Source organism: Capra hircus, chromosome 3 (assembly GCF_001704415.2).
Source record: "Capra hircus breed San Clemente chromosome 3, ASM170441v1, whole genome shotgun sequence".
Lineage (NCBI taxonomy): Eukaryota > Metazoa > Chordata > Mammalia > Artiodactyla > Bovidae > Capra > Capra hircus.
The window spans coordinates 86,919,117-86,945,121 of record NC_030810.1 but is presented as its reverse complement, the minus strand read 5'-3'; the positions used below and the strand labels follow the sequence as shown (position 1 = coordinate 86,945,121).

General features: G+C 50.6%; 2 protein-coding genes across 2 annotated transcripts; both read left to right on the top strand.

The window, feature by feature from the left end:
- Positions 4,271-19,112, top strand: EPS8L3 (EPS8 like 3). Its single transcript, XM_005677936.2, has 19 exons — positions 4,271-4,438; positions 8,425-8,490; positions 8,632-8,696; positions 10,379-10,537; positions 10,825-10,974; positions 11,060-11,115; positions 11,494-11,633; positions 11,713-11,831; positions 12,084-12,204; positions 12,303-12,364; positions 12,661-12,735; positions 13,086-13,234; positions 16,175-16,256; positions 16,490-16,524; positions 17,012-17,195; positions 17,395-17,523; positions 17,827-17,900; positions 18,187-18,319; positions 18,578-19,112. Exons 2-19 carry the CDS (start codon positions 8,460-8,462, stop codon positions 18,587-18,589), a joined length of 1,776 nt encoding a protein of 591 aa, XP_005677993.2. The 5' UTR covers positions 4,271-4,438; positions 8,425-8,459; the 3' UTR covers positions 18,590-19,112.
- GSTM3 (glutathione S-transferase mu 3) lies at positions 21,843-25,145 on the top strand. Its single transcript, XM_005677937.3, has 8 exons — positions 21,843-21,989; positions 22,369-22,444; positions 23,008-23,072; positions 23,760-23,841; positions 23,928-24,028; positions 24,353-24,448; positions 24,537-24,647; positions 24,948-25,145. Exons 1-8 carry the CDS (start codon positions 21,942-21,944, stop codon positions 25,044-25,046), a joined length of 678 nt encoding a protein of 225 aa, XP_005677994.1. The 5' UTR covers positions 21,843-21,941; the 3' UTR covers positions 25,047-25,145.

Below are 26,005 nucleotides of genomic sequence, written 5' to 3'. Positions count from 1 at the left end.
ATAATGAAGAGGACATCTTTTTTGGGTGTTAGTTCTGGAAGGTCTTGTAGATCTTCATAGAAACAGTCAACTTCAGATTCTTCAGCGTTACTGGTTGGGGCATAGACTCGGATTACTGTGATATTGAATGGTTTGCCTTGGAAACAAACAGAGATCATTCTGTTGTTTTTGAGACTGAATCCAGGTACTGTATTTTGGACTCTTTTGTTGACTATGATAGCTACTCCATTTCTTCTAAGGGATTCTTGCCCACAGTAGTAGATATAATGGTCATCTGAGTTAAATTCACCCATTCCAGTCCATCTTAGTTCACTGATTTCGAAAATGTCAATGTTCACCCTTGCCATCTCCTGTTTGACCACCTCCAATTTGCCCTGATTCATGGACCTGACATTCCAGGTTCCTCTGCAATACTGCTCTTTCCAGCATGTTTGCTTCTATCACCAGTCACATCCACAGCTGGGTGGTGTTTTTGCTTTGGGTCTGTATCTCCATTCTTTCTGGAGTCATTTCTCCATTCTTCTCCAGAAGCATACTGGGCACCTACTGACCTGGGGAGTTCATCTTTCAGAGTCCTATCTTTTTGCCTTTTCATACTGTTCATGGGGTTCTCAAGGCAAGAATGCTAAAGTGGTTTGCCATTCCCTTCTCCAGCAGGCCATGTTTTGTCAGAACTCTCCGCCATGACCCGCCTGTCTTAGGTGGCCCTTCATGGCATGGCTCATAGTTTCATTGAGCTAGATAAGGCTGGGGTCCATGTGATCAGTTTGGTTAGTTTTCTGTGACTGTGGTTTTCATTCTTTCTGCCCTCTGGTGGATAAGGATAAGAGGCTTATAAAAGTTTCCTGATGGGAGAGGCTGACTGAGGGGGAAACTGGGTCTTATTCTGATGGGCAGAGCCATGCTCAGTAAATCTTTAATCCAGTTTTCTGTTGATGGGCAGGCTGTGCTCGCTCCCTGTTGTTTGACCTGAGGCCAAACTCTGGTGGAGGTAATGAAGAGAATGGCGACCTCCTTCAGAAGGTCCCATGCATGCACCGCAGCACTCAGTGCCTCCGACCCTGCAGCAGGCCACCGCCGACCCATGCCTCCGCCGGAGGCTCCTGGACACTCAGGGGCATATCTGGGTCAGTTTGTGGGGTTGCTACTGCTCCATTCTCCTGGGTCCTGGTGTACACAAGGCTTTGTTTGTGTCCTCCAAGAGTCTGTTTCCCCAGTCCTGTGTAAGTTCTGGTGGTTTTATGGTGGGATTAATAGAGACCTCCTCCAAGATGGCTTATGCTTCACCCAGAGCCCTGCCCCTGAAACAGGCCTCTGCTGACCCATACCTCCACAGGAGACACTCAGACAGTTCTGGCTCAGTGTCTGTGGGTTGAGCATGCGTTTTGTGCCCTTTCCAGGTTGAGCAGCTCAGGCGATCAGGTGCTTGGTGAGCGCACTGTCCTAGGTGGGCTGTGTATCTTAAACACCTCCCTGGTCCCGGTCACTCAGTTTCCTGGGTGCGCTGCAAGAGCACCATCCCAGGTGTGCTGTATGTCTCCTCTGGAGAGCTAATCTCAGGCTGTGACCCTCCTGGCGGATGTCAACCATCCAGGATCTCAGGAAGATATGGTTAGCAGCTGGGAGCCTGCTCACAGCCTTCTCTGGGGATGAGGTTGCAGAAACCCCTTGCCTTCTGGCTCTGGCTGTCGAAAGCCTGCCTCTCTGCCTCCAGGTGGAGAGGGACAGGTACGCAGCTCTCCTTTGGTATTTGCTCAATCCTTTGTTCTCTGAGCAGGCTAGGCTGCGGGTTAGGCAGTTAGGTTAGAGCCTTTCACGGGAAAGTTCTCTCTTCCACTGTTGCAGTTAGGCGTGTCTTCTGTGGGTTTTGGGTTTTTTTCCTCCCAGTTATGTTGCCTTCTGAGATTCTAAAACTCCCCACAGACCCCACTGTAAGACAGTTTCCTACTGTGTGGAAACTTCTCCTCCTTCACGACTCCCTCCGCAGAGCCAGACATCCTGGAATGCAAAGTCAAGTGGGCATTAGGAAGCATCACTACGAACAAAGCTAGTGGGGGTGATGGAATTCCAGTTGAGCTATTTCAAATCGTAAAAGATGATGCTGTGAAAGTGCTGCACTCAATATGCCAGCAAATTTGGAAAACTCAGCAGTGACCCATGGGACTGGAAAAGGTCAGTTTTCATTCCAATCCCATAGAAAGGCAATGCCAAAGAATGCTCAAACTACCGCACAGTTGCACTCATCTCACACACTAGTAAAGTAATGCTCAAAATTCTCCATGCCAGGCTTCACAATACATGAACCATGAACTTCCAGATGTTCAAGCTGGATTTAGAAAAGGCAGAAGAACCAGAAATCAAATTGCCAATATCCTCTTGATCGTCGAAAAAGCAAGAGCATTCCAGAAAAACATCTACTTTTGCTTCATTGACTACACCACAGCCTTTGACTGTGTGGATCACAACAAACTGTGGAAAATTCTTAAAGAGATGGGAATACCAGACCACCTGACCTGCCTCCTGAGAAGTCTGCATGCAGGTCAAGAAGTTAGAACCAAACATGGAACAACAGACTGGTTCCAAATTGAGAAAGGAATACATCAAGGTTGCATATTGTGTCCTGCTTATTTAACTTAATTGCAGAGTATATCATGCGAAATGCCAGGCTGGATGAAGCACAAGCTGGAATCAAGATTGCCAGAAAAAATATCAATAACCTCAGATATGCAGATGACACCACCCTTATGGCAGAAAGCGAAGAAGAACTAAAGAGCCTCTTGATGAAAGTGAAAGAGGAGAGTAAAAAAAAGCTGGCTTAAAACTCAACATTCAGAAAACAAAGATCATGGCATCCTGTCCCATCACTTCATGGCAAATAGATGGGGAAACAGTGAAAAACTTTATTTTTGGGGGCTCCAAAACCACTGCAGATGGTGACTGCAGCCATGAAATTAAAAGATGCTTGCTCCTTAGAAGAAAAGCTATGACCAACCTAGACAGCATATTAAAAAGCAGAGACATTACTTTGCCAACAAAGGTCTGCATAGTCAAAGCTATGGTTTTTCCAGTAGTCATGTATGGATGTGAGAGCTGGACTGTGAAGAAAGCTGAGCACCAAAGAATTGATGCTTTTGAACTGTGGTGTTGGAGAAGACTCTTTAGAGTCCCTTGGACTCCAAGGAGATCCAACCAGTCCATCCTAAGGAAATCAGTCCTGAATATTCACTGGAAGGACTGATGCTGAAGCTCCAATACTTTGGCCACCTGATGTGAAGAACTGACTCATTGGAAAAGACCCTGATACTGGGAAAGATCGAAGGCGGGAGGAGAAGGGGACGACAGAGGATGAGATGGTTAGATGACAATCACTGACTCAATGGACATGAGTTTGAGTAAGCTCTGGGAGTCGGTGATGGACAGGGAAGCCTGGTGTGCTGTAGTCCATGCGGTCACAAAGAGTTGGACACAACTGAGCGACTGAGCTGACTGACTCTCCCCTCCTGCCTCACTCCCTGTTTCTGTCCTACCTCCCTTGTTAGACTGTGAGCCCCTAGAGGGCAGGCAGCCTGGATGCCAAGGAAGGCTTTTAAATATCATGAAGCATGAAGACTGGATCACAAACAGGGACAGAGGGGGTCTCAGTTTCCCATCTCTGTTGAAGCTGCCCAGGCTCAACCAGAAGTCTGAGGGCATGGGGTCAGGTGGGGAGGAAAGAGTGGAAGAGCAAGAATGGTGAGGGAAGGGCTTCCTGCTGGGTCAGAGGGGAAGGAAGAAAGGGCAGGATGAGGTGGGCCCTGCTGGGAAGAAATCTCAGTCCTCCACCTAATGCCCATAGTAGTCCCAGCTCCCAGCCCCCATCAACTCTTATGAGCCCCACATCCTGCTCACAGGCACCACTTGGGCACCCATGACCACACACCTTCATAGGCAGTACACACAGGCACACATGCCAGCCCACACTGCCCCCAAGCCTGGGTCCACCTCCACCCACCTGTGCCCAGGGTGCCCTCTCCTGCTTCCTGCCCTCGTGCCTGATGCTGACCTGGGGCCTCAGGGGAGGCACCCACAGGCAAAGGGAAGTGGGTTACGCTAACGGCAGGGGCAAGTCAAGCAGGAAGCCTGGAAGCAAGGGGCTCTGTCTAAGCTAGGGACACCTGTCGGCGCAGACCCGGTCACAGGCCTGGGTTCTGGCACTGGGCAGGTGGTAGCCTTGGAGGCTGCCCCACCCACCAAGAGTCCAAAGAGCACAGGTGTGGCTGCCTCCTGGCCTCTGCACCATAAGACCGGCCTGCTTCAGGGCTCGCCTGACCACAGGGCCCCTGCCCGGGACTGCACCACTAGCAGAGAAGCCACCGTCTTCCCACCACCGGCACCAGGCCACCAGCTCAGACACCTGCCCCTTTGGGGGCACCAGCCTCCAGGCCTCACTGGAGCCCAGGTAAGGGCCTGACCCTCGGGAAGATCAGGGCCCAGCCAAGCCGCAGGAGGTCCCGACATAGTGGGGACAGCTCAGTGGCTTCCCAGGCCAGGGTCTCCAGCCCATTCTCGATGTGGTGGTCCTAAGGAGGGCTTGGGATTCAGCCACAGGCTAGCGGGCCAGGGAGCAGAGAGTGGGGCAGGCCGGGCTCCAGCAGCACCTCTGGGCTGCTTCTCTCCAGGGCCCATGATGCAGACATGAACTTCTTCCCTGCTTCAGCTCCCTAAACTTGGGGGGGATAAATGGGGAAACTGGGCTGCCACAGGTTCTCTCCCCAACCCCCCTCTCCCTCCCCCACACCCCGCAGAGGCAAGACAGAACAAAGTCAGCCCCCGTTCCTCCACCCTCTACCTTTCATCCTCCATCCCCACCCCACCTCATTGTTGCGATGCCGAGCAGATGTTGCTTGGACCTGCCAAGAGAGACTGTTGCCAAAATCCTGGCTCCCTGTCTACCAATGCCGGATAGAAATAAGGAGAAAGAGTTTGGAGAAAATAGAAAAGAAGAGCTTTATTATTTTTGCCAGGCAAAAGGGAAACACAGCAGGCTAGCGCCTCAAGAAAAATGCCCCCCCCCCCCTTTCTCTGGGATAGGGAGAGGTTTTATATCCTCTTGAAGGTCTTGCATTTTCTTTTTCTTTTGTAACATTTCAAAAGGCCACAGTTGCCATCAGGCAACTCAGCAACCGGGTCTTGTGTTCCTGAAGTTATCAGCCCTTGACCTTCTTTCTGAAATGCAGAATGCTACAAGAGAGTGGAGGGGGAGAAGAATGCCAGGTGCTGAGTATAATCTATATGGAGTCAGAGAGTAATCAGCCTTGTGAAGGACAAGTCCAGCTACAAGTGTTTGTTACTAGTAACAGCTAAAGAATAACCAAGATTGTTTAACTCTTGTCGGCCTGTTTGGCTGGTATGTGCCACAGGCTGTTCGCTCATTTCTGTTTTGCTGCAATAAGACCCACAGGGACCATCCTGTGTGAAGGGGCTGGCAGGTAGGGAGGGGTGCTAACAGAAACAAAGTTCATTTTCTCTTCTTTATCTTCTGGATCTAGAAGCAGGAAGTGTTGCAGCCTGTGGGGTGCAGCTGGGGAGAGGGGGAGCAGGCCTTTAGAATCCCTTACCCTTGGAGAGGAAAGGGATCCTTCCAAACGTGGAAAACACAGACCCATAGACAATCCCTTGTTTACTAGCAACTCATTTCCCCAACACTGAGTCATCTTATCAGATCTTCTGCTATTTTCATAGCAGTCCTAGTTACAGGGGCGTGGGCTGCTCTCTGATACTTTGCCCAGGATATTCCAGGATTTCTGTATAACTCAGATGCATCACAGAAATGCAAGGACACCCGCAGAACTGACACCTATCCATGATGCATACACACGTCATTAAATTAACACATACCCTTGACCCCCACACTCAGCTGACTCCCGCCACACCCCCACACATCTCATTTGCCTCCATTCCATTTCAATGTATGTCTATATTCTAGACTCCCTCTGTGCTTGGAAGGCACTGGGGGAACAGCAGGAGCAACATAACCCCACTCTCAGGAGGGCACAGCCCAGTGACAGAGGCACATAGATAAACAGCTAAAGCATGGAGCTTGTAGTCAGACCCGGCTGAGTCCATTCCCTATAAAATATTTACTTGGGATCTCAGACCTGTGATCTTCTTTGAACTGCCATATCATCCTCATCTGGTCAAAGGGGTAATAACAGTACCCACCCAGCAAGGTTGTTTTGAGGATTAAATGAGTTGTTGGGTGTAACATCTGTAGAACAGCACTCAGCACATAGGATCAAGGAAGTATAAGTGATGGTGCTGTGCTGTGCTGTGCTTAGTTGCTCAGTCATGTCTGACTCTTTGCGACCCTCATGGACTGTAGCCAGTCAGGCTCCTCTGTCCGTGGGGATTCTCCAGGCAAGAATACTAGAGTGGGTTGCCATGCCCTCCTCCAGGAGATCTTCCTAACCCAGGGATCGAACCCAGGTCTCCCACATTGCAGTCAGATTCTTTACCTAAACCACCAAGGGAGCATAAGTGATGATAGTGAAAATTAAATGACAATACAGTTCATAAGGCACTTGACACTAGGCTCACAGCACTAACCAGGGTGGTGCTGTTGTTCGAGAGGAACTTATAAGACTCGGTGTGGCATTAGGAAAACAGGCAGGGTTTAGTGGGGTGATCAAGGAGGGCTTCAGTGAGGAGGTGATCCTTAAACTGTGAATACATTTAACTTACTTTTTTATTGCATTAACCTTGGTTTATAACACTGTATAAGTTTCATGCGTACAACATTATATTTCTAATTCTGTACACACTATAACATGCTCACCATCGAAATTTACTTGGTCCATCATCACACAGTTGATCCCCTTAACCCATTTCACCTTCCTTCCTGCCCCTTCCCCTGCGGTAACCTCTACTCTGTTCTCTGTACCTATTATCTCTATTTTCATTTGGTTTAGTCTATTCATTTATTTTGTTTTATTTCTTATATTCTACATAAGTGTGGAGTCATATGACATTTGTGTTTCTTCTTTTGTCTTATTTCATTTAGCATAACACCCTCAAGGTCCATGCATGTCATTGCAAATGACAAGGTTTCATCTTTTTATGGCTAATATTCCTTTGTATACACTTCATCTTCTTTATCCATTCACATGTGGATGGGCACTTAAGCTGTTACCATATTCTGGCTATTGCAAAGGCCAGGATGAACGTGCCTGTGAGTGTGCTCAGTCACAACCAGCTCTTTGGGACCCCATAGATTGTAGCCCCCCAGGCTCCTCTGTCCATGGGATTCTCCAGGCAAGAATACTGGAGTGGGTTGCCACTTCCTTCTCCAAGGAAGAGATCTGCCCCCCCAGAGATCGACCCTCGTCTCTTGGGACTCCTGCTCTGGCAGGTAGATTCTTTACCAACGCGCCCCTTGGGAAGCCCCCATGATGAATATAGGAGTGTGGATATCTTTTTCAATGAATATTTTCATATTTTTTAGATAAATAACCGGAAGTGGGATTGCTGGATCATATGATTGTTCTATTCTTAGCTTTTAGAAGAGTCTCCATACTATCGTACACAGTGGCTGCACCATTTTACATTTTACTTATCAACAGTGTGCAAGAATTCCCTTTTCTTTACCAACATTTTTTATTTCTTGCTTTTTTTTGATAATAGCCATTCTGACAGGTGTGAGATGATAGCTTATTGTGATTTTTGACTTGCATTTCTCTAAGAATTACTGATGTTAAACATCTTTTTACGTGCCTGTTGGGCATCTGTATGTCTTCTTTTGAAAAAACATCTATTCCCTTGCGCTGGAATTTACAGGATTCGGTGGGGAGGGGCTCTGGGCAGAGGGTTCAGAGTATGGAAAGGCAAAGAGAGCAGATTTAGTAAGACATTTGGGGAAGTTCAAGTCACTAACACATCCTACAGAGCTCCATCATAAACGTGCAGACATATGTGTGTGTATACGCACACACGTACACCCTCCTGAGTGGCTCCCCCACATAAGAGCCAACACTGGCCTCCTCCCAATTTGCAGAGTTGAAACAGGCTTGGACAAGAGGCTTGCTGTGACAGGGAAGGCTGCTGACCCTCATGCCTCCCCTCCAGAAGCCAGGCACACCCATCCAGCACCTTTTACACTCGGGCCCAGGATGGGATCTGGTCCCAGGTACCTGTCCACACAGCTTCCCCAGGGCCATCAGGATGAGCGTTGTTGGCCAAATAATGGGAAGTTGGGAGCCTGCCTGGGGGCCTCCGAGGCCCAGCCAAGATGGAGGGCTCCTTGCAGAGGTCACAGCTGGAGATGGATCCAGAAGGAACCTGATTTGAGCCCCAGACCCAGGTCAGGGTTGGGCTGCGACAGCGGCTCTTCCACCCAGCTCTGCCTGCTCATCCCTCTCCACGGCCCTGATCGCTGTCTCTTCTGCTCAGTTTGGGTTTCAGGGAGTCATCTCAGCAGCATCAGAATGTCCCGGCCAAGCAGCAGAGCCATTTATTGTAAGTGGTCCCCTTCTCTCCCTCTAGGTTTCCTGAACCCCCTGCCTCCAGTCTCTCCCTCCCCACACTGACCACCTCCTATAGTAGTGCCTGTCTCAACTCCTTCTTCTGCCCTCACCCCCTTGCTTCACGCCTTGGCAGTGCACCGGAAGGAGTACTTGCAGAATCTCGCCTTAGAGCCCACCCACCTGCAGCACAGGGTGGAGGTGAGTACCCCTAGGGCCCCATACAATTTCCTGGTTCAAGCCAAGTTCTCCTATGTGCCCCCACCCTGACAAAAAGCAGATATCTGAGATAAGTCTGCCACAGAAGCCAATGGCCTGACCCGGCCAGAGTAGGTGGGCTCAGGTCCAGCAAGCCTACCTGAACGTTTGCTAAGTGCAGGGGAGGAGGATGGGGCAGCTGGGCATGGGCAGAGGAAGCTAAGCCAGTGGGCATCCCATCCCCAAGTAGCAGAGGGATGGGCCGGGAGTCACCTGCCACCACTCGATCCCACCCCTTCCTGTCTCTTGGCTCATCCCCTGCCCCAAGAAACTGCTCTGTGCCCAGGATCTGGTACAGCTGGAGGACAGAACATGTGAGGTCAGCCAGCAGTCCTTGTGCAGGGACTTGAAAGGACCACTATCTGAGAGGGGAGCCATCTGGGCTTGAGTTTCCTGTGCGCAGCTTGGAGCCTGGATGGAGGCTCTGGCGCTGCCTGGGAGAACACTGGCACTGCCAGATCTAGTTGCCAGGACAGCTGTTGACACCACGTGAAAGCTCAGACTGGAAGGGTGTGGTAGGGAAGAGCAGACACTGCATCAGGCTGAAGGTCTGGGTAGAAACCATCCCCAGGCAGCAGCAGATTTAGCACTCACCCGGAGAAAAGGCAGGGAGGGATGCTGGAGCAACCATCTAGAAAAAGTCAGGCTTCCCCAGTCAGCTGAGCTGGGACTAAGATCCCTTGGCTTCATGGAGGGAATGAGGATTGGGAGTTGGCTTTGTTTAGGTCTAGGAGGCAAGAGCTGGGGAGGCGTGTCCAGGGTGCCAGGGCATTTGCCCATGATATCAGGGCTCCTGAATATGCTGGCTGAGTGAACTTGAAGAAGAGCTGGGAGCTATGCAGAGGACAGGGCAGTGAGTGGGGTCAAGGGGCAGGAGGCAGATGGCATCCTCCCAGCAAGGGCCTGGAGGGGAGCACGGGGGGCAGGACTGTGACTTTTGAACATGGATGGTAGAAGCGAAGGGTATCCTTGAGAAGAGAGAATAACAGCAAAACCCTGCTGTAGTGATCAGACTAGCAGGGGACAAGGGCCTGAGTGGAGACTGAGGTCAGTATGGACCTCTCTGAGAAAGAATCAGGGAGAAGGGCGGTGGGCTCGACTTATTCCTGAGAGACTGGGAGGTAGTGGATTATCAGAAGGGGGGCACGCATGCCAGGCGTGGGGTGCAGCATGAGCAACGGCATGGAGACAGGAAAGCTAGGTCAGGGAAGAGATGGACCAGGCTGGGTGGGCGATTCTCAAAGAGAGCAGAGAAAAGTAGGGGACAGAACTGGAGCATCCTGTAACCTACCTGGAGAAGTTGAGACTTATTTGTTAGATAGCTGAAGCCCACGCCCCCTCCTCACATTTACCACCATCTAGACTGTTACAGGCCATGATTGTCCTTCCTCCAGAGTTCTAAATCCCCTCCTACAGCCCGTCAGTCTCCACCTTGCCAAACTGCCAGCCCTCACATTGTCTCTTGAAGGCTACTTCATGGGCATTGCCTGGGGCCTCCCCAGTGAAGAGGCCAGGGACATGTCATCCCCCTCTGCTGCTCTTCCCCCACCTCCACCCCTGTCCATCCCCCTCTGTGAGCCCCCTCTCCAGACCTTCTCCCAGCCCATCTCCTCCTGTCCTCTCAGCACCTGATGACATGTAAGCTGGGGACACAGAGAATCCAGGAGCCCAAGGATGCTCTGCAGAAGCTGCAGGAGATGGACGCTCAGGGTCGGGTGTGGAGCCAGGACTTGCTCCTGCAGGTCAGGGATGGCTGGCTGCAACTGCTGGACATCGAGACCAAGGTCAGCCTCCCACCATTCCCTGAAAGAGGTCATAGCTAACCTGGGCTGTGGGAAAGCAAGCCCTGGGGCATGAACACCATCCCACCATGCCCCACACGGCAGCCATCCCTCCCCCCCACAGAACACATATCCAGGACTAGGAAGAAACAGGGGATAGAGGCACAGGGGTCAGGGGAAAGGACACCCCATCCCAAGCCATTGGAAGGGTGGAGCAACCCAGGTCAGGAGCTCCTAGGGGTCTGTCGGGCTCTCAGTGACCTCACAGCCAGCCTCTCTGCTTGGCCCAGGAGGAACTAGAGTCCTACCGCCTGGACAGCATCAAGGTCATAGACGTGGCGCTCAACATCGGCTCCTACAACTCTGTCCTGTCCATCACCGTGCAGGATTCGGACCTGCGAGGCACTAGCACTCTGCTTTTCCAGTGCCAGGAAGTGGGGGTGAGATCTAACAACCATCACCACCCCCCACCTAACCCCTCCCCTCCCCCATCCCCCAAGCCTGTCTGATTGCTGCTTCCTCCAGGCAGAGCGACTGAAGACCAGCCTGGAAAAGGCTCTGGAGGAGGAGCTGGAGCAAAGGTAGGCAGAACCCTAGAGCTCAGGTCTGGGTGGGCTAGACTCTGCCGCACACCTGGGGGAGCTCAGGGGCCTGTGACCCAATAACACAGACATTGACCTGGGGAGTGGTGAGGCTGGAAGCAGGGCGCAAATGGGTGCTGGGCCCAGGGGCCACTGGAGACTATCCTCAGAGACTGACGTGGGACCAACTGGTCCCGGAGGGCAGGCCGATGACGCAGGGGAGAGTCAGGGAAGGGTTTGGATGGAGACCAGGGGGCAGGGCTGGTGGGGCTCCTGGAGAAGGGCAGTGGTACCCCCTGGGTCCTGGGGCAGAAGTGTGGGCAGAGCCTCTGCCCCAAGAACCCAGTCAAAGCTACGTCTCTGTCATGGGCTCAACAGGCCCCGGTTCGGAGCCCTTCGCTCAGACCAGGACCGATGGAGGGGGCCTCCTCTGGAAAGGCTGCTCCCTAAGGAGCAGGCACCTCCTCTGGAGTGGGCACCCCCTCCGGAACAGCACTACTTGATGAGCCCAGAGCACGGTAAGTTTGGGCATGGGGGCCAGTGGGAGGAAAGGTCCCCATCAAGGACGTTCTGGGCCATGGTCCCCTTCCTCTGCAGACAGCCCACCACCGTCCCCGAGGCCCCTGCTGCACCGCACCAGTGTCCGAGAGCCAAGCACCTTCTCGCTGTCTCCTTCAAGGAGGTCCCCATCCCCCGAGGACCCAAAATGGGATAAGGTAACCACAGACTGTCTTGGGCTTGTTGAGGCTCTTGCAGTCTAGCCAAAGGGAGGACACCAGTTGTCTCCCTCATCACAAGGAGCCAGGTCCCAGGTCAACCAAGGCAGGGCCTGGCCTGAGAGGGGACACAGAGGCTTGATCAGGCCCTGGGCTGGGGCTGAGGCTCAGGTTTGTGGTGGAGGGAGGCAGCGTTGGGAGTTCCAGGGTGGGTCTAACTGGCTACTCAGCCAGGGGTTGTCTGGGGCCCAGGAGGTGCTGGACCATGTCCTAAGGGACATCGAGCTGTTTGTGGGGAAGCTGGACGAGGCCCAGTCAAAGACCAATCGTAAGAAGAAGAATCACAGGAAGAAAAAGAAAAAGAATAAGGGAGGTGAGTGCGGAGGGCCAGGGGAGAGGAGTCGGGGTTTGGGGGAGGGGGGGAGTCTTGGGATGATACATGACCCGCCATCTACCCCCTTCTTGCTATAGAGATAACAGAGGCACATTATATCGACTGCTTCCAGAAGATCAAGTACAGCTTCAACCTCCTAGTACGTGACTCCCCACAAGTTTCCCAGCTCTTTTCACCCCTCCCTCCTCTCCTCCACCGCAGCAATCCCCTCCACTCCCTCCCCTCTTCCCTGCAGCAATCCTGTTCTCCCTTCTCTCCAAGGACACCCCATGCTGCTCCAGCTTCTCCCCCTGGAACCACCCCTCCCCACTCTTGGGTTACTTTGGGAGAATGCCAGGCTCCCCACCAAGACCCAGAACAGTTATGGGGCCCTGGGGTACTGGTGAAGGTGGGGTGGGAAGAAGGCTGGTGACAGGCTTCACCCTGTGTCCTCAGGGAAGGCTGGCCACCAGGCTGCAGGATACAAGTGCCCCTGAGTTTGTACACATCATCTTCAAAATTCTGGACTCCGTGAGTCAGGGCAGGGTTGGTGGGGTTAGTGGGGAGCAAGGTGGTACAGAGGGACGTGCTGAAGTTAAGAGGAGACAGGCCAGGGCGGGAGGGAGGGGGCAGAGGGAGGTATGGGTCTGCTCCTTGCTCACCCCCAGCACACCCTCTTCTGACTCAAGACACTACCCCACTGTGCACAGCAAGCACCTCTCAGCAGACTAGGTGCGCTGGGGTTGGAGCCACGGACACCTGTGAGGGCAGGAAGGAGCAGGCCTGGGGCAAAGTAGGAAGCCAGGGACCCCGAGCCCTTTCCCACTGCTGCCTGGCCCCGAAGAAGCCCAGGCTTCCTGACACTTGTCATCTTTCCCCAGATCCAGACCCAGTGCCCTAGGTCTGGCCTAGCAGCCCAAGTGATTTCACCCCTCCTCACCACCAAGGCCATCGAGCTGCTGCAGTCCTGTCTAAGCCCATCAGAGAATAACCTCTGGAAAGGGCTGGGCACAGCCTGGACCACCAGCCAGTAAGTGACAATAAGACCTGAATGAATTGGAGGCAAGCAACATGGGGGCGTAGGGCAGGAGGTGACAAGCTCTACGTTGTATTTTAAAACGAATTCTATACCCGTTAAAACTACACCCATTCGTCTACTCCCCAGCTCCTGGTAACCTCTACTCTATGAAATATCTAAAAACAAATCAGGGAAATCTACCTTGAGTTCCCAACATTTAATTAGGCTAAGCACAATAGGGAAAAAAAAAAAAACCAACACACTTACCATCGCCCACCATTGCAGGAAAGCATTATCTCAGAAAATAGAACAATTCTTCCCAAGAAAGGAGCACTGGCAACCTTCTACTAAAATTTTTCTCAGTTTTGTCAAGGACGAAGTGAAAACTTTGTCTCAATGCAGCCCAGATTTTAACAATTACTGACATAAGAGATGCTGCAAATGTAACATCAATAAGATTTGCAACCAGCTGGCGGAGGAGCTAAGAGAAGATACATTTCATGTGGGTGGAACAGTGACAAAGGCAGCTGGGCAGCAAGGCCAAGCTGAGGAGAGCAGGTGGGGTGGGGGTGGGATGTGAGATCAGTTTGGATACCCTGAGCTGAGGTTTCTGCAGAGACTGGGTGGCCTGGCCCTGTAAGGAGAGGTCTAACCTGGCTACGAGGGTTTGAGAACAGTCAGTACAGAAGGAATAGTTGGGACCCCCTGGAGGTAAGCATTGCAGTAAAGCAAGCAGAGCTCACTTTAATAAGCATGGCCTGTTCTCCCCACGAGAGACAGGCCTCTGGAAACTCCGAGGTGGCAAAAAGAAACAGGGATAAGGAGGCAAAGGAGGCAAAGAGAAATTCCGGAGAGTTAAAAAGGAGAAACAAAAAGCAGAAGCATGAAAACCAAGAGAGAAGAGGGTTTTAGAAAGAGAAATCAACTGGGGGAAAAGCCAGTGGTTCTGGGAGTCTTTTTGCCTAATGAGCGTCTGTGTTTTGTGTTTCAGTTCAGCCCCATTAAAGGATGTCTGTGTCCATTTCATCTAAAAACATAACATATAACTTAACATAATCTATTTGTTTTATTGCGGTAGAATATACGTAGGATAAATTTTAACTATTTTTAAGTGTATAAGTCAATGCCATTAAGTACATTAACAATATTGAGCAACCATCACTCCTATTCATTTCCAGAACTTTTTCAGCATCCCAAATGGGAACTCTATACCCATTAAACAACCAAACAAAACTCTTTACCCATTCCTTTCTTTCCCCAGCCCCTGGTAACCTCTATTCTATTTTCTGTTTCTGCTTATCATTTTAAGTATAAGATTGAAGCCAGGTGTGCCCTGAAATGTTTTCTCATTTCTTAAAACAACCAAAAATGAATGAATGAATGAAATGAAAGACAGAAACACAGAGAACAGAATTAACTAAAAAGATGCAAAAACCTTCAAAAGAGCTAAATTTCAGGCAAATTTTATTCAAACTATTTGGCTTGAAGCAAACTGACCCAAAACTATAAATGACACTAAATTCTGTGGCGATAGAAGGATACAGATCATACAAGGCCATTTGGATTTGGCAATCAGAAATCATCAGGGCTTTAGAAGAACTAGTTTCAACAGAGTAAAAGTCATGTGGTAAGGAATGAAGAAAGATCCAGAGGTAAGAAAATGTAGGCAGGGCATATGGACACATCTTCAAAAAATTTGATAAAGATAAGGTAATAGGATGGCATCTTAAAAAGCATAGTAACAGAGTCAAGGGAAGACTTGAGCATGTTTTTAAGGCAAAGAAAAGGAGCCAGTGGGGACTTCCCTTGCGGTCCAGTGGTTAAGACTTCACGTTCTGATGCACGGAGGAGAGGGCTCTATCCCTGGTCCAGAAGCTAAGATCCCACTTGCCTCCCAGTCAAAAAATCAAAATATGAAACAGAAGCAATATTATAACAAATTTAATAAAGGTTTTTTAAAGGGTCCACATCAAACAAGGAAAGAAAGAAAAGGAGCCAATAAAAAAAGATTCAGGAGAGGGAATAATTTGTCCCCATTGAATACATATTTACTAGGGGTTCCCTTTTGGCTCAGCTGGTAAAGAATCCACCTGCAATCTGGGAGACCTGGGTTCAATCCCTGGGTTGGGAAGATGCCCTGGAGAAGGGAAAGGCTACCTACTCCGGTATTCTGGCCTGGAGAATTCCATGGAATTCTCAAAGAGTCGGACATGACTGAGCGACTTTCACTTTCACTGCCTCCTCTGTCCCTTGTGCACTACGCTCTGGAGACAGCTGTCAAGGAGATCAACAAAAAAAGAAACACGGATAAGTGAGAATCATGCGCAATTCAGGATGTGCGTGCACAGTGCAAAGAAGCAGCATTCACATCTGTCTCTGGGAGGCAGGGAGAGACTTCCTCCAGGAGGGGCCTCCGCGTTCCCCAGGCAGGCAAGCAGAGCCAGCCTGGAGGCCACAGGCAAGGCTGCTCCTCTGGCGTCCTGGGCAATGGTGAGGGGGCAGGCTGAGAGGCAAGTACCAGCCCCCACCCTAGAGCCAGCCAGAGTGCTCTGTGGTGATCACAAGGGGGAGGTCCACACACGAACCAGCTAGAAAGAAAGATAACGCTGCTGGGGAACCGAAACAGGTTAGACCCCAGGAGTGTCTTCCAGCCTTAACACTGCAGTTCTGCCACGTTCATTTAAACTCCCCATCAGTGAGTTAAAGTACTCATATCTTAGGGTGTTGATATGTCTGCACGTTCATGGGCAGAAGTGAGGCTGGCCCACAGATACCTGCACCGTGAGACCTGTACGTGCTTAGCTGTTCGCTATGTCCTGGGGCCTTTCATCTGTGCACATGAGCCACTTTCTCCATTACCTAGAAGATCCTCCAGGCCAGCTGCTGTCATCTCCACCTTCTCCACATCCCACAGTCTGGCACAGAGTGGATTCAGGCCTGTTCTTTCCCTAGGGCCAACTGGACAGGAAGCGAGCCCCTGCCCTACCAACCCACATTCTATGATGGTTGGCAGCTTCCAGAAACTTCCTACCAGGTAAGGGGAGCTTAGCACAGAGCCCGAATCAAAGCCCTAGACTCTCGCTAGTTTCCATCGTCTCAGTCCAGCCATGGTCACGTGATACCTAAGTGGTAGGTGGGTTCTGTGTGGAAAGCAGGCAGGCAAGGGGATATGAGGCAGCTGTGCGCAGGCAGGCCTGTGGCCTCACACCCCTGCTCTCCACCACTATGCAGCTGATGTCCTGCTCTCACTTTGTTCTGCCCCCACAGGCGCTCTCAAGACACCAAGACCCTGCTTCCATCCGGTATGCCCTAGGCTTTGTCAGGACAGTGTGGTTCTGGGGAGGGAAGGACTGGGCTGATCCTGTGGATCTGCAGATTTTACACCCCACTGACCCTTAGGCTCTCTTTTAGTCAGACACGTGCACATCTCTCTCCTACTCTGGGTGAAAAAGCAGTTTTTTACCTTCCTAGGATACAATCCCTCTTCTTTCAATATTCCCCACACATAGCTCTGATTTCTCAGAGACTGAGTATGAAGTGCTCAAAGGAGCGCTCAGATACAGAAGACTCCACTGCCAGAAGAGTCTTGAGAAATCACCAACATCTAGAGCCTTTCTGCTGCAGAAATCCACACCCCAAACCCCTCTAACAGTGACCTGCCCTCAAGCTCTGTAGAAACCCCAAAAGTCATTGCTAGACTCCAAGGGGGAGACATCTGGGGCTGAGACAGGGGCCGGATCTCTGAGGCCCCACTCTCAAGCCATCCTGACTCTGTCTCTGGGGGGTAAGGGGGGAAAGCCCTAGGTTAAGCAGCACCTCGCACTTTGCTCAAGAGGAGACACACAACCATGGCCCCAGCCCTGTGCCCTCCAGACCCGGACCTGTCAAGCCAGCCCTGAAAATGCAAGTCCTCTATGAGTTTGAAGCTAGGAACCCACAGGAACTGACGGTGGTCCAAGGAGAGGTGCTGGAGGTGAGGCATGGACTTGAGCTGAGAAAAGGAGGCGGCGGTTGGTGGTTGATGGGAGCTACTGAGAGCATGGGGGGTGGAGGGATTGGCCTGGAGAAGGTGAAGGAAAGTTGTGAAGGGCCCAGAGAGAGAAAGTCTGGTGGGGGAGGGGAAGGCTGGCTGGAGAGAGGCTCGGGTCACTGACATAGTGACTCCCTGGCAGGTTCTGGACCAGAGCAAGCGGTGGTGGCTGGTGAAGAATGCAGCGGGACGGAGTGGCTACATCCCCAGCAACATCCTGGAGCCCCTAGAGTCAGGAGCCCCCAGGAGCCAGAGCGAGTCACCCACTCGGGTACTACCATGCCTAGACTCCAGAAGCTATAAAGCCTGAATCAGAGGTGGGGCCAGGGAGGATTCTTTGACAAGTGGAGGAGATGGCCCTGGTTCAACTGAACCAGTATTATCACGTGCTTACTGTCTGCCAAGTTTATTGTGGGGCCAGAGCTGAGAACAAACCTTGTGCTTGTTGGACAAGCAAACCATGGAGTGAGACACGTGGTTTGATGAAAGCCCAGAGAAGAGACACTGATGAGAGAGGGGCTGTGGGTGGCTCTGAGATGAGATGGCTTCTGACTCCCACTTCCCCTGGTTCTAGGCTCCGATGCTTCGACTTAGCTCAAGGCCTGAGGAGGTCACAGCCTGGCTACAGGCAGAGAACTTCTCCACTGTGTGAGTGCCAAGTCCCACAGCTTTAACTCTGTAAAGGGCACCGATAACCACTGCCCCCACCCCTCCACAGCGTCTCTTCCAGGGCACTTGTCCCTTCAACCCCAGGAGTTTATGGAGTTGCTTTAAGCCAGTATGTTTATCTTACTCCCTGACCTCCAGACACTCTTTCTGTGAATTCTCCTGTCACCCCAGCCCTCCAAGCCCAAACAGCCCCTTCTCCACCCAGATATCCAGGGCTGGGTCCTTCCACCCCACCACTGGCAGTTTCTGCTATTTTTGTTTCCAGGACCGTGAGGACCCTTGGGTCCATGACAGGGAGCCAGCTGCTTCACATGAGACCTGGAGAGCTACGGATGCTGTGTCCACAGGAGGCCCCCCGGGTCCTCTCACGGCTGGAGGCTGTCAGAAGGATGCTGGGGGTGAGGATATGAAGCAGCCCCAAGCCCTGCTGGAAATGTGGGGTGCTCCCTGAGTGAGCATGAGAATGCCCGGTCAGCAGGCCAGCAGGCCCAACCCTGGGGCGGCGCTCACTGCGGCAGGTCTGGTACAGGACCGTCCCCCAGGGGCTTGACTTCATGTGCACAGGCACACCTTGAAGCTCCTAACTAACTGCTGGCATGAGCTCTGGCACTGCCCTCATCTGGCACTGGCCTCACTTCAACCTTTTCTTTCCTCAGATAAGCCCTTAGGCAGCAATTCAGACACCTCCAAGACCAAGACTTTCTCACAAGCAAGATGGCGGATCTGATACTCTTTAGAGCCCTGAGAATTCTTCTTCCAAGCCCCCAGGTTGCAGCAAACCCCACATCCCAGCTCACACAGCAAAGAGGATGAACAAGACCAGGTTGAAACAAACCATGCCCCTTCTCGCTGTGTGGAGAGGTCTCCCCAGTTGCCACCTATTTATTGCATCTCTCTCCTGAGCTTAGAGCATTTAGGCCTAGATTTGTCAAGACTCTGTTTAGACCCTCTCCTCCCCAATAAAGGTATCCTCAAGCTTGTCATGTGCCTCTCTTGCAGCTTCCTCTGGCCCTGATGGAGGCCAAAGGCAGGGAATCAGGAAGAGCTAGGACACTGGGCATGAAACAGCAGCAGCCCTACATCCATCACTGGGCCAGACTATAAGTGGGAATCCACTGGAGCAGAGTCAGAATTCAATGATTATGGCCCAACTCTCCTTAAATTCTAAATAAACTTGAAAATAAGGCTATACTCTACATCTTTATCCTTCTGTGTACATTTATCCTGATATTCTCCAAGACACCCAGTACAGGTGAGGGCAGAACATCAGAGCAAGGAGCACTGAGGCTGACAATTGCAGGTTTTGATCAGCCACACTGGCTGATGATGCAAAGACACACTAAAAGGCATGTTAGGTGCTCCAGGCTCTACTTGGCAACTTCCTCTTTTAGTACTTTTGTCACTTCTTGTTGCACTGAGCTAATTTTGAGCCCCCCTCCCCAGCTTGTCTCTTTAGTGGTGGAACACAGGGAACATTGGACTGGCTATGTGAACTCAGGGCAAATCATTTCACTCTCTGGCTCTCTTTTTCCTCTCAAATGTTAAGTGAAGAGTCTGAACTATCTGTGGCTTCTAATATTTAGGATACATAGCCTTCTTTAATCTCAGAACAGTCACAAGACTCCCCTCCTTATATAACAGAGGTTCTACTTTCATTCAGTTAGTCTGCAGATAAGGTTTGATGTACATATGGATTAAGGGCCCTTTAAGAGTCCTCGGCATAGAAGGCAGTGGCACCCCACTGCCATGGACGGAGCCTGGTGGGCTGCAGTCCATGGGGTCGCGGAGAGTGGGGCATGACTGAGCGACTTCACTTTCACTTTTCACTTTCATGCATTGGAGAAGGAAATGTACTCCAGTACAGTACTCCAGTACTCTTGCCTGGAGAATCCCAGGGACAGAGGAGCCTAGTGGGCTGCCATCTACGGGGTCACACAGAGTCGGACACAACTGAAGCGACTTAGCAGTAGCAGCAAGAATCCTTAAGATGTTCCCTTAGTACAACAGCCAGAACATGGAAGCAACCTAGATGTTCATCAACAGGTAAATGGATAAAGAAGTTGCCGTATAGACAGAAAGGACTGTAACTCAGTCATAAAAAGGAACAAAACTGAGTCAGTTGTAGTGAGGTGGATGAACCTAGAGTCTGTCATACAAAGGCAGAAAAACAAATATTAATGTATATATATGGAATCTAGAAAAATGGGACTGATGAACCTACTATTTACAGGGCACAGACAGAGACACAGATGTAGAGAATGGACTTGTGACACAGTGGGGAGCAGAGGGCAGGACGAACTGAGAGAGTAACTGACATATTTACACTATCATGTGTAAAACAGACAGCTAGTGGGAAGCTGCTGTACAACACAGGGAGCTCAGCCTGGTGCTCAGTGATGACCTAGGGGGTGAGGTGGGGGTGGGATGGGAGGGAGGCTCAAGACAGAGGGGATCTATACACATACAGTTGATTCACCCTGTTTTACAGCAGAAACTAACACAACATTGTAAAGCAATTATGCTGCAATAAAAGAAGAAGAAAAGATCTTCCCATAGTCACTCAGTTGAACCTGTCCAGGACCCTAATACTGCCAAAATATCCTATTTTTTGCCTGCCTATCTCATTCCCTCAAGTTCCTAGCCTCAGAAAATCATCTCTCCTAGCTGGTAACACTGCATAAGACAGCAAATACTCTCCATCACAAAATAGAACAAAGGTGAGACCCTGAAGGTTTGACTGTCAAGAGCAAAAGTTAACTAGAAAAGTTAATTTGAGGGAATGCGGAGAGGCGATATTGACACATTGTCTTCTGGGCCTTCACGGAGCTGAAGGAGTCCTAGAAACAGGGAAAACTTCCAGAACCAGGTAAAAATGTATTTTAACCCAAGGGCTCCCCAGATTTCCCAGCAAAGACTGAGATGAGGTGAGACTGTTTGGATATCCAAGTGCAGAGGGCCTAGCACAAGTTGGGCTATTACACAGACCTAGTTGTGAATTCTAGGCCACCCATGGACACTTGAAATTAGAAAGGCAACTCACCCTACCTCTCCAAGCCTCACTAATCTATAAAATTGGTGTAACAGCTACTTCATGAAGTTGTTGTGAAGCTTAAATTTGAATAAATTAGCTAGCATACATGAAATACCTAGACTATTGACTAGCATATCATAGGTTTTCAATAAGCATTAGTCTTATATCCCAAGTTAGTTTGTGACTGGCCTGTTATCTTAGGAGGAGAAATCCAAACATTATAAATTCATTGGTCCCAAAGCATTTGTACTTTTTTCCTTTCTTCTTTTAGTGAACTGTCCTTTTAAAAAGTTTCATCTTTGCTATACCCAAACTAGGGGGAAATGTGTTTTCCCACGCATGCCCTAAGGGGTTTAGGGGCTCTGTTCCAAGTGTCTGTGCTGCAGAGGCCAGGCGAGGCACCTACCCAGTAGCTCAGAACTCCTTGCCATCCACACTCTGTGCACGCGCCAAAGAGAGCGATTCCTGATGGTCAGGCTCTGTCGACTCCTGGTGCTTGCCCACTTCCCCCCAAACCTCCCATCCCGACTAGATAAATATGGCAACGGGTAACGGTCCTCACGGCCTGGACTGCTAGGGCTCAGCCCCATCCCACTCTAACTGAACTATTAAACCGAGTGCGGCTTCACGCGCGGAAAGTACAGAGACTCAATCACAGGGCCCGGCCATTCTCCTCACGGGTCTAGCCTCGGGAGTATCCTCCCCCAGCCCCAGGAACTGCGGAAGTCGCGCGGGCACAGCCAAGCGGACATTCGGAGGGCGCGGGGAGGGCGCGGGGAGGGCGCGGGGAGGGCGCGGGGAGGGCGCGGGGAGGGGGCGGGGAGGGGCGGGGAGGGGCGGGGAGGGGCGGGGATGGGGCGGGGAGGGGGCGGGGACGACGGGGGCGGAGTCAGGGCGCGCACGTTGGCACCCCCTACCTACGACGGGTATAAAGCCCCTGCCGGTGGCCTTCTACCGCCAGTGCGCGAAGGCACACGGGCGATATCGACATGGCTTCGTCAAAGTCTATGGTTCTAGGTTACTGGGATATTCGCGGGGTGAGTGCGGTCTCAGCGGCTAAGCCACTCGGTCTGGGAGACTGACGCGGAACTAGCGGGGGGTCCTCTTGGTCAGCGTTCTCCGAGGCCAAACCTCCTACGCCGCGCTGCGCAACGGTGCGCGGCCTGCCCCCTGCGAGCTCCGGGGCCGCGGAGACGCTGGCCTTGGGGGAGAGGGGCTTAGGGCAGCAAGCCAGCCTGGGGTAGGTCTCGGGAGCTGCTTAACCACCCCATCCCGGCGGGATGCGGCGTCTCGGCAGCCCTAGCAGGGACGTTGGCGAGTGAGGGGTGGAGGATGTTGGGGATGGGGTGGGGGGAAACTGCGCAGGTGCTGACCGAGAGCTTTCCCCACCCCCACCCCTCTTCCCCGACCCATCAGCTGGCGCACGCCATCCGCATGCTCCTGGAGTTCACGGATACATCCTATGAAGAGAAAAGATACACGTGCGGGGAAGGTAATGCTTCACTAGGTGCCGGTGCGACGCCGCGTTGAGCCGAGCACGTCTTCCTCCTGTTGCTGTCTTCTTGTGCCTAGAGGGTGGCATCACGCTAAGGTCGGGTGGGACTTCTGCCACCAGTCACCTGGGAGCTCCCTGCTGTGTTTAGTGTGGGGAGAGAGCTGGGAATTTTCCTCCTGCCATAGCTCAACTCTGCTTTAACACTGATGGTAATGGCTAAGCTTTTGGGGTCTGGGTATGTAAGGTATTGGGCTTCCCAGGTGGCGCTAGTGATAAAGAACCTGCCTGACAATGCAGGAGACATGAGATGTGGGTTTGATCCTTGGGTCAGGAGGATCCCCTGGAGGAGGGCATGGCAACCCACTCCAGTTCTTGCCTGGAGAATCCCACGAACAGAGGAGCCTGGCAGGCTATAGTCCACAGGGTCGCAGAGTCAGCCACACTGAGGCGACTTAGCACACTTGTGAGGAATTGGAACTAGAGTGTGTCTCTAAATCTTTCCACGCTCCTCAGGTGGGATATTAAGCTGGTTGGATCGCACTTCATTCTTTCTCTTACAGCTCCTGACTATGATAAGAGCCAGTGGCTGGATGTGAAATTCAAACTAGACCTGGACTTTCCTAATGTACGTGGTTTTAGGAGAAGAGGGGGCAGAAGGGAAGGGCTTCAACTATATCCTTGCTCCTTTCCTCTCTCCGCTAGTGGTTTGTAGAATAAGGGCTCTTCATCTCGATAGAATAGATAGAATTCAGGGGGTCCTTAGACTTGGATGGAGAAAAAATTACATTTGCATTTCTACTAACCACTAGCTAAAAGTGAACAGTTCCTTCTGTTGTGAATGTAGGCAATGTGGCCTTGATTATTAGCCAAACCTGTGACTGGGTATTTTTGTATTACATGTGCTGCAGATATTATAAATAAATATTATTTATACTTATCATACTTTGAAAGTATGATAGTCATTACATCTTCTTGTTATTTAATGCATTCATTGGCACATATTAATCTTAGAATTTTGTTCTTTTAATGTCATAAATTATGTAACATGTAATTTGTTTTATGCATTTAAAAGCCTAATTCGGAGAAAAAGTGCATAGCGTGCACATACCTGTACACAAACACACACGCAGTAAAGCACCCCTGTCTAGAATCAAGTGTAGACTCAGTTGCTAACCTTTTACTTTCTTTCTTCTTTCTTCTAACACAGCATTTTCTCTCTAATTTTCTCTTCCCTGCAAGCCTTCTTTTCCGAGAGAGAGAGGCAGGGAGGCAAGAGAGAGGTGGTACATTTGGCCTGTCCTTTTCTTTCCAGCTGCCCTATCTCATGGATGGTAAGAACAGGCTCACCCAGAGCAATGCCATCTTGCGCTACATCGCCCGCAAGCACAATATGTGTGAGTGGGGTAGGGCTGGTGTTGTGAGGGGAGCTCACCTGGGAATGGATAAGGCCAAGGGTGATTTCCTGTCATTTGGTCTACAGGCGGTGACACTGAAGAGGAAAGGATTCGAGTGGACATCATGGAGAACCAAATAATGGATTTTCGCATGCAACTGGTACAACTCTGCTACAACCCTGACCACGTGAGTTTCCTGAACAGGAAGGCGTCAAGAAAAAGGAGCCTTTAGGAACTCAAGGGTTAAATCTGCCCCATTCTGCTCCTGCTACCTTCCCACCAAGTCTGTCAGAATGAGAAACAGAACTCTTATTTCTGGAGGATTTGTTTGTCATGTAACTCTGGTGTTGGCCCTTCTTCTTTCCACATCCCTCCTTTCCATCTGCCACCTCTTCTGAAGGCATGGAGAAAGGCAGCTGGAGAAAGGGCTGCTAAGTCCATCATTGGCCCATGCCCTGATTCATGGAGATGATGGCAGCTGCTCTCACTTTCACTTTTACTTCTCCCCCAGGAAAAGCTGAAGCCTCGGTACTTGGAACAGCTACCTGGACAACTGAAACAGTTCTCCTTGTTCCTGGGGAAATTCTCATGGTTTGCAGGGGAAAAGGTAGAAGAAAGGAAAGGGAGGGGATCCTTTTCTGTCTCTGCAGGTATTAATGAACTCCCCAGACCTGATGATCTTATTGTCCCTGTAGCTCACCTTTGTGGATTTCCTCACCTATGATGTCTTAGATCAGAACCGTATGTTTGAGCCCAAGTGCCTGGATGAATTTCCGAATCTGAAGGCTTTCATGTGCCGCTTTGAGGTAATGCCTCTTGCACCTTTCTCATAAAAAACACAGGCTGGCCTGGGCCCTCAAGGGACCCCATTGTTGTATAGTCTTGCCTAACACCAGCTTTTGCCTAAAGGGATCAGTGGTTGGACACCTCTAAACCTTTAAGTCTTGGGAAGGTCCTGGCTTCCTTCTATACCTTGAAGTCACTGTCTAGAAGAAGTGGTGGGGATGAGGGACATGGGGCAGGCAGCATGCGAATGCTACTGTTTTGAAATGGGTCTTTTGGCCTGGGTTAGAGTCTTTATAAGATTTGGTGTGCTTTCCCTTCAGGCTTTGGAGAAAATAGCTACCTACATGCAGTCTGACCGCTTCCTTAAGATGCCTGTCAACAACAAGATGGCCCAGTGGGGCAACAGGAGAATCTGCTGAGCAGGACGCAGGCTTGTACTGCTTGTTTTGTTCCATTCCGTCCGTAGGATACTTGTACCCCCTCTTTCCTGCTCTTTTCAATAAATAGCATTCAGGCTACTGGTGTCCAGCTTGATTTCTGTTGGGAATAAAGGCCAAAGGGGAGTAAGGACATGTGAATTCAATCACTGCATGCTGGGAGCCAGTGTGAGGAATCCCGCCCGTGACAAGGTCATGAGGAAGGAAGCTGACATACGCAAGGCGTGCTCAGACTTCAGGGGCCCCTCTGGAAATTCCTAAGCATGTACCCCAACAAAAATCTGCCGGTTTTTGTGCTCTGCTTTTCCACTCTTCTGACATTCTTTGGAAAAGTCAATTCAGGGCTTGGCTTTAGTCTTCTACATTTGAAAGAGTGTTTCAATCCAAAAACCCCTCTGATGGCTTTCTAGCCTGCCTGCAGGACTCGTACAGCTGTGCATGTGATTGTTTGAGGCCTCCTGACCGCAGGAGGCACAGGAAGCTTAAAACATCCTAGAAATGTAGGGGCTTCCAAAGAGTCAAAATCTTTAGAATAGGACTGATTAAAAGTTTCATTTGTTGAGTCAATGCTTGCTGCTAAATTTTCATATCCTTTATTTTTAGATATAGTTGGTATATAGAAAAACAAGTAGTAGACCTGGTATTAGCAACATTAGATGTTTGAGTTAAGTACCTTCTTTGTTATAACCCACTGGGCCTTTGTTCTATAGAGATGTAACTTTAGCGCTTTAAGGAGATGTAGATTAAAGAAAAACACTTCAGGGGAAACAAAATTAACATTCATTAAGGAAGAGAGCCAAAAAGTGTTAACAAGCCTCTTGGCCAGAAGATAATGTAAATCACCTGAGACCTTTTGTATACAAAATGATGTATAGAAAGAGTCTGGGCTGCGAACGCTACATAATTTTGTGTTACCCATTGATCTCCATGTTTTATCAAAA